The following is an 8,427-nucleotide window of genomic DNA, read 5'->3' as shown; positions in this document are numbered from 1 at the left end:
AGAGTTCCTTGGGAGGGAAGGGATTTCTTCCCTGCAGGCCCTGAGTTTGTGTGCAGTCAGTGCTGCTCACAGCCCACATAAATTCTTGAGTCCAGCAGTTCATTAAATTGCCCCAAATACTCTAAGATGCCATCTAAGGGAATAAGTTGCAATTCCAATGTCCAAGTCCATTACTCCTGGGTTTGGGAGTCCTGCCTCGTCCTCCTGCTGTGGGTGACTGTTCATCCAAGCTGCACTTCAGTGCTCTCAGGTGCACCATTTTGCCCTAGAGCGTGACTAAACTTCTGTCAGGGTGCCCTGGGTGTGTTGCACTGCAGGAAAATGATGCTGTGCAAACGCACCATTCAGCCAGAAACTTTGGAAGCAAAGTTGGAACAGCTTCATGCCTCAGAAACACGGCCCCTCTTTGCCATGGGGTGATCCCAGGTCCAGTCAGTTCATACTCTGCTTGGGCTGGAGAGATGGGGGAGCAGGGCAGCGCCAGCCCTGTGTTTTCCGTGCACAGCTTGTTGAGCTCTCTTCACCTGGGGGCAGAAGTGCCCCGGGTGCCGCTCCGGGAAGGGCCGGTCCCGGCGGAGGAGCCTTTCCGTCCCTCCCGCCCGCCCTGAGGGCCGGGCGGCGCTGGGGCTGAGGCCGCAGGGCGGCGCTGGGCCTGGCCCCGCTCGCAAGGTCCCAGCTCCTGCCGTGCGGGGAGGAGGAGGAGGAGGAGGAGGCCGCACGGCTGAGGCAGGTAAAGCGTTCCGGGCTCTCCTTCTCTTCTCGCTCTCCCTTTCCAGCCCGCACCCCTTGCGGCTTCCCCCGCTGCATGCGATGTTTTTCCTCAGAGCCGGCGGGCGCCGGCAGTTCAAGGGCTTATCTGCAAGAGCTGTGATTGTGAGGTCAGTTTTCTGGTTATCGAGCTTCAGATAAGGCAGCGACTGCATGGAGCGAGCGACAAAATGTCTAGGATTTCTGTATGTGGAAGGGTGGCTGTTCTGGGAGTGAGAGGAGAAGGCGATCTGGGAGTCCTGCAAGGGTGACTTGTCAGAGATCTCATCACAGCGTGTGCGAGGAATGATCTCTGGGGAAATGCTGGATGGGATCTGCGGGAGATCGCCACAGCGTGATTTGGAACTCTATGGAAGTTGCTGTGATCTGCAAACCGACTTGTTTCACTCAAAAAATGAACTACTTCATCGCACAGATTGTCTTGCTGAGCAGCTGTTTCACAGCAGACCTTTCTGTGCAGCTGCTGATTGTCCACTTGAGTTAGTCCGGATGCAAAAAGTGCTTTCCTTAGCATTTAATCTCCTTATATATTAAGTTAGCATGCTTTAATTTAATTATACTCCCTGATCAAAGTGAATGAATTGGAATAAAATTTAAATCGGGACTAACATTGGAAGCATGATTTAACCTATGCAGAGTAATCAAACCTTACTGCAAAATTAATCAGGGACAGGCAGAAACAAACACAAGTAAGTTCATTGTCTAGGAAACCAGATACATCTGAATGAGAGACATTTACTGTGGTGCTCCCAAAAGAGTAGCTGAAAGGGGTTTCACTGTGTGTAAGAACAGGACAGAGGTGATAGCTTCTTGAAGTCTAATGTTTAAATTTTCCATCATCTGTCAGTTTGAGTCAGTCCTGTTACAAGACTGGAGTTAAGTATTTGCAATAGACTGAAGTATTGCTGGAGGCTTGTTGAAAGATATTTTCATAAAAAGTACCTTGGTACATGAGATTCAACAGTCCAAAAAAGGTGTCATATATCAAATACTCTGATCTGTAACTTGAACCGTGGCAGAGAACTTGGAGGGGGAAAAAAAGAGAGTGAGCACAGAATTCAGCAATGAAAAGAAATGTAGAAATTAAATGTCTTGCAAATGAACCTTTGAAATGAGGGGAAGGGAGACAACACCTAACAAAGTCTCTATGGTCAGAGCTAAGTTGGCCAATTGGACTCTCCATGTAATTTTTTTTAATCAGGGACTAATCCCAGTGTAAATCACTGTAATCTGTGGATTAGATGATGTTGTGGATTATAATCTAATATCTCAGATTAATTAGTTGTTTTACCTGTGGGGGTGGTGATTCTCAGGCTGAATAGAGGGCCAGGCTGAAGGTGCAGGGGCAGAAAATTCTCTCTGCAGTGTGGATTGAAGCAGCTGATGACCCTCAGAGCTGCAGAGAGGATGTGGCTGCAGAAACTCCTGTCTGAGTGAAACCAGCCCAGTTTTTGCTTCCTTTCCACCCCTTTGCATTGCTGCTGTGTGTATCCTTGTCCTTCAAGAACTAGACCAAAAGCAACACATCCATTTTGTTTTAGAAAACTGTGAGACTCAATTTTTTTCTGGTGGGAATCAGTGACAACCCAGTGAAAAGCTCTGGGTATCCCATTACTGCCCTTCCAGACAGTTTATCTTTCAGTGATCTTTATGCTGCATAGCACAGGACAGCAGGGATAGCAAGAGCTACCAAAACATCTCTTTCCACACAAACTGTGTCCAAGGTGGTGGTGAAATCTTGATGGGACACTCCTTGTGAGTACAAAGACCACGGCTTTGACTCGTTCAGGTGAAGTGACAGGTTCTATTTCCCAAATGTGTGGTTTTCCCTCTGCTTCAGAGGAGCATGAGGACATTTTCTCCCTTTTTGTCAAATGCGGCAGCAGGGAAGGGGAGTGCTCCTTCCCCCTCCTTGCCTGGAGCACCCTGCAGGGACATGGGACCAGGGCCAGGCTGTCCCACCCCTGAGTTGCGAGATCTGCAAATGAGGGTCACAGACCAAGTCTGCAGTGATACTGTAGGCAGCTTAACCAGCTAGGTGAAGCTTAGGATTTGTTTGAAGCTTCTTTATGATTTCATTTTTTCATTCAATTTCTCTTCTTTTTTATCTGCTCTTAAAAGATTTGTTTGCTTTAACAAAACAGCATTGAAGTCATATTTAGGTGCAGTCTAACTTGATAAATGAGTGGTGCTACAAGGAAGAAATTTAAATGAGCCACTTGCTAGAGGGAGATAAATCTAGCTGCACACACACTCTTGATGGACTTGTGTTTGCATAAAGTGTATGTCTATCCTAGAAAAAGATCTAAATTAAAAACTTGGGAGCAAGCAGCTTTGGATTGTTCTGATCTCTATCTGTACTCCATATTTTAGGATGTCTCTGATTTATAGCTATGAAAGTTTGGGGTGAATATTGCCTTTTGACTCTGTTCTTCCTATTTTCCTTTTCAATCCAAGTATATTTTTATTCTAAAAAACACCAGAAGAAATGTCCAAGCTTTTGAAGATGTGTTTCTTGTTGATATCAATGAATCATGCTGAGATTACTCACAGTCAGAACTCTGAAGGTAAGACCAGAACTGCTGTCTGAGGGGTGTATTTTGTGGCGTGGAAAAAGCTGTGTGTAATAAATTAGTTGCTGTTTAGTAACTGGGACCATGGTCTCTGCTCCCTTGGCTTCATGGAACTATGCCAGCAGAGAATTTCACCAAGACTGATTATTATTGAATAGTCTTTTTCCCCACTGTTTTTCTGTAAATAAGTTAATCAAAACTGCATTACATGTTTGAAGATAAATTATAGATGTATATATAATCTCTGTGTATACAATAAATGTATTTTTGTGTAACACGATTGATAAAACATTAACTTCTAATAACGGGATAATCTTTTACAGATTTGCCTCCATTGTTACACAAAGCTGTGGTTAGTATTTTTATTTGATCTCTCTACTAACATTTTATATTACAACCTAAAAAAAAAAATTTCTTACATATATTTGTAATTTTTTCTTAGGAGGAAGTAATAGCTGGGAAATATCTGAATGGTAATGTACACAGTTGTTCCCACTTACACTTCTAAAATTAATTAAAACTCAGTATCTCACCATAACTTTTTATGTTCCATTTTTCATGTGCAGCCCTCCTAGATATACTTTATTTTCAAAGGTAATGTATTGCTCTCCCCATCTTGATTTTTCAGTATTACCTTGCACTTCTGATATGATCTGTTTCGTATCCACAGAATATTATGGATAGAATGAAATTGGCACATATGATTACTTGGATTTGGGTCTCCTGGGAGGATTATTTCCTATTAACAGGGAAAAACCTGTTTGTCATGAAAAAGAAAAAAAAATATAGAATGAGTCTGATAATAAATACATGCTACAGTTTTCAGAAGTTTTGATAATTAACAATTCTCACATGTGTCCAAATGTCTACTTAAGGAAATTAGGTGCACTTCCACTTTCTGTCCACCTCCTTCCTTCAGTCTCACTCCATCCCCCATCTTCCAGCTCCTGGTGGCTTTTGAATTATTTGCTAATTTTGTCCAAATCTGAAAGAGCAATATAAGCCTCAAAGGCCATTCCACACCTACATATTTTGAGAAAATCAGTGGCTGTGTAAGGAAGACACAGTGAAATTAATGACTCTGCTGAAGGAAAGGCAGCAGTTGCTCCCTGTGCTTTCTGCAGTCAGATCAGAACAGGCATAATGGGGTGCCAGAAAGCACATGCCGTGGAGTTGGTACTGTATGGCAACACCTTGGGAAATTGAGTTTATGGTGGGTGGTTGTGAAATTAGATGGGCAAAACAAATTAATTCCATTCCCCAATGAACCATGTATTTTCATTGCATTAAATAGATCAGCTATTACTCTGGCTAGATGAAAAGCTGAATACTTTTGTCATTATGGTGTTAGCATCACTCTTTGTTTCCCTTTTTCTTTACTCTTGTAATCTGCTATTTAACTTGTTATATTATTTTACTGGCATTTTTTGGTCTTGGTTTCTGTTACAGCTCTAATGTCTGGACAGCAGATCTGCTTACAAAAGTTATGGCATATTTTCATGCCCAGGAAGTTGTGTTTACTCTTAGCAGCCTCCAGGTTTGTGGCATTTAAGATGCATGAAATTTTTTATTTGAAAAGGAATTTTAAAAACTCAACCTATCTCTGTAGCCAAAGCTAGGTGGTCAGTGATAGAGGTAACTAGCACATCTATAGTGTAGCAGCTAAAGAGGAAATAGGAATAGGTTGTCGTTTTCCCTGAAGATTGTGGGAGTATGCAAGGCAGAAATAATAATAACAATCTTTTTTGCTTTTCCTCTGATGGAAAGCAAGAATTAGGATTTTTCGTGCTCATTGTTTCTGAGTTGAGTGTATATAAATGCTGTTTCCCCAGAACATGATGGGTTTCTCTCAGATTTTGACTGGCTGTAGTTCACACTGCTCCTATGGAATGAGAAGCTCCAGAGCATCCTACAAAATGCCTTCACCTTTTAAAGCCGCTCTCAATGCTGTTTTTGTAAATTATCGATGTGGAAGTGGTGCAGGAATTGTTGTTCCTCCTCCTGCTGCTGAGGATTAGTGATGAGCTGCTTTAAGTGGAGCTGTACCCAGCTAATGAAACCTGAGCCCTCCCTCGCCCCTACACACCCTGAAACAGGGAAGTGTCAACTGTGCATCCCTGAGCCCCAGGCATTCCATGAAGCTCCACAGTACTTGAACCATGTCCCAAGCTCCCTGTCGCTGTCACAGCTCATCCTCACCTACATTTTCCTGCCACTGCCCCTTCCCTTTGTCAATTTTATTGGTAGCCTGAGGCTCTCAGCAGGCTGAACCCCGAGGCATGAAGGAATGTTTGGTGGTGGCAATGCAAATTAAGCAAAGGCAGCAAAGAACAATTGCAATTCAAATTCCAAACCAATTATGAAATAATTCTGTCAGGAAATAGAAGGGGTTTTACTCCAGTCTGCTGCTAATGAGCTTTACATTTATTTCTGCTCCAACGTTATGATTCTCCTTCAGTTTTTCAAAACAAGCATGAGATTTTTAACTGGTAATGCAGCTTGAGGTGAGAGAGAATATTTTTAGCTTATGACCTGGTAGAGACTTTTCCTCCCATCTAATTGCACATTTCCTTCCCTTTCTTTTTTGTAATATGCACATAGTACCTGATATTTTTTGGCTTTTTTTTAGCTCTTTAAAAGTTTCATTTTCACAGCTCTACTCTGTGAAGCAGAAAAGCTTTATTACTCTTGGTTTATGAAGTGAGAAACTGAGGCATTTTTGTTAAAAAGCTCCCTCGAGAGGACTTGTTCATGAAGCCAAGAATAGGATTTGAAAATTACTGTCTTTCAGAATGCATTTAGATTATTTTTTGTTTTCAGTTTGTGTGGAGAATAGTTATTTTGATCACTGGCAGCACAGATAATACAGAGCTAAGCACTTAGTTCTCCTTGAGCACAGATTTTCAGGGAGTAAGAGTACAATAGTATGAGTTTTATGTGTATTACACGTATTTTTCTATACTTCAGATGTCCATAAAAAGTTACCTGAAGAACCTTTTATACCAGCCCAGGCAACTACTGTCTGAATTGCAACAGCTTGATCAGCATCAGTTCCAAACTGCAATGAAGTACCTCTTCAAGAGCAAAAAGGAGCATCTTGTGAGTTTCCACTTGTGAAAAGAAAAAGCTGCTGTCAGTGGTTTAGATAAATGGAAAGGGACAGACTTCAGGACTCACACTGCAGGCTCTGCAGTTACTAACCTGGCTTGGATTGGATTCCAGGACTTCCTCTCAGATTAGTCTTAGTTCACTTAACTCTTATTGTCTTGAAGTTGCTGCAAGTCCAAGTCAGTCATTTGGATTTTCACTGTAATCAGTAGAGAGAAACTCATCTCCAGAGAAGAGTTCACCCTCCTACAGTAACACACCTAAGGTAGGTAGGGCCAGCTACTCTCAGGGAGTATCTTCTTTTTGGTGGCTGGAAGGAGAGCCAAAACAGCTAAAGAAGGTGAAATTAGTAATTTTGTTAATCAACCATTTGAATGTCTTTCTGGGTTTCATTTTGGTTTTGTTAAAAAATTCAAGCTGTCTCTACCCAGCCAGCACCAGAAAGAAATTATCTGAAGTAATGTAAACAACCTGAAGTTTGCAGCTGTTTTTCATGAGAACAGCATCATATTCTTTATAGAGTGCTCTTTGTCAGGCCTCAAAATGAACAATATATTGAATTGATCAGAGATGTTAATTTAATACCTTGTTGCTTGCAGGAAATGGGAAATACTATTCTTGACTGGGGCAAGACTAGAGAGAGAATTTTTCAAAGCCCGGGAGTAAACAGGACCTTGTTCCTTGTAACACTGAATAAATGCTTCTTGGTTCTGAGTGCCCTGGACTGTGTGGACATCCTGAGTCAGGTTCTGCGTGTGTCAGCAGTCAACTATCTCCAACCTGATGTCATTGGGAGTCTCCCAAACCTTCTGCTGGAGGATGCTTTCAGAAACTTGTAAGCCACTTATTTTTCAGACACAATTAATACTATGTTAGATTTGCTGAATATTTTAAAAGAGGTTGCTATATGGTCTCAGTCTGTTTTCCAGATGCAACTTTCTGCTTATATGTAAAGAATGCTGTTTCTTAAATCATTTGTCCATGTGTCATTAAAAAAAAACAACGAAGAATAGTTAACTCATTAGTGAGCTAACATGCCCCTGTATCACTTAGATCATCATTATTCAAGGACCTCTATGACAGAACCTCAGCAAGCACCCAGAGAGCTCTCTGTGGCTGGATGAAGCAGATCCTACAGAAATCTTACAACATGAGCGGTATGTTACAAAGTGTTTTCTTCTTGTTTATCATAAGAGAAAAGCAAAAGGCCTGTCCATTGTATTGAATTGTTTCCCCAGTTACCACAGGTCTGTGTAAGAGTAGCTGTCTGGAATATCTTTACTGCAGAACACAGTAAATATAATGTGTTTGTTACACCAAACAGTTCTTCAAAGATGCTTGAACTTCTAGAGTAGAATCATGCTATTGTTAGGGCTTGAAAAGACCTCCAGGGTCATCAAGTCCAACCAATGGACTCTTCCTCTGTTCTGCACAGAGCTGTACATAAAGTCTTTTTTTCTAGTACTCCAGTCTTTTTTTCTAGTACTCCAGTCTTTTTTCTCTGTACTGTTTCTAAGTCTGAAATAGGATACAGTGGCCAAATGCTCTGCCAAAGCATGTTGTTCTCTTCTGAACTCCTGTTTAGAGGAGAAAAATGGCTCTGGCTCAGGATACATTGTCCACTGCACTGTTTAAAAACACAAAAGAAATGCAAGATGTTGTGGAAGCACATGGCACCAACTAGATCAGCAAAGGGACAAGATAAAACCAAATTCATTTACCCTGATTGGATGCATTTTTCCACATCTGTTTGCCTGGTTAATGTGCCTGAAACAGCTGTTCCATAGCTGGGACAGGCAGGATGGGATCCACAAGGGGGCTGTGCAGGACACTGAACCATCAGAGCCGGTGCTTGGGTTTCACTGAACATTCCAGCACAGCTGTCCTGGGAGCATTTTAGACTTAGAGATGTGTCTGTTCTTCCTCTTTCCCTAGAAATCAAAGGTTAAATGCCCACTTGCTTCAGTGGAGCTAAATT

The 8,427-nt window shown here is 41.9% G+C and overlaps 1 protein-coding gene across 2 annotated transcripts in view; it reads left to right on the top strand.

Annotated features, from left to right (window-relative positions):
• Positions 1-3,256: 3,256 nt before the first annotated feature.
• OTOA (otoancorin) overlaps positions 3,257-8,427 on the top strand; it is a 32,754-nt gene continuing 27,583 nt past the window's right edge. For both annotated transcript variants that reach the window (XM_062503572.1, XM_062503573.1), the window contains exons 1-8: positions 3,257-3,335; positions 3,665-3,693; positions 3,784-3,814; positions 3,908-3,935; positions 4,791-4,878; positions 6,309-6,440; positions 7,049-7,284; positions 7,503-7,606. In XM_062503572.1, coding sequence (XP_062359556.1) covers positions 3,257-3,335; positions 3,665-3,693; positions 3,784-3,814; positions 3,908-3,935; positions 4,791-4,878; positions 6,309-6,440; positions 7,049-7,284; positions 7,503-7,606 — 727 coding nt within the window. The remainder of the gene's footprint in view (positions 3,336-3,664; positions 3,694-3,783; positions 3,815-3,907; positions 3,936-4,790; positions 4,879-6,308; positions 6,441-7,048; positions 7,285-7,502; positions 7,607-8,427) is intronic.

The sequence above is a fragment of the Cinclus cinclus genome, chromosome 16 (genome assembly GCF_963662255.1).
Source record: "Cinclus cinclus chromosome 16, bCinCin1.1, whole genome shotgun sequence".
NCBI classification, from domain to species: Eukaryota; Metazoa; Chordata; class Aves; order Passeriformes; family Cinclidae; genus Cinclus; species Cinclus cinclus.
Note: the sequence above shows the minus strand (reverse complement) of the source record. Positions and strands in the feature narration are given on the sequence as shown.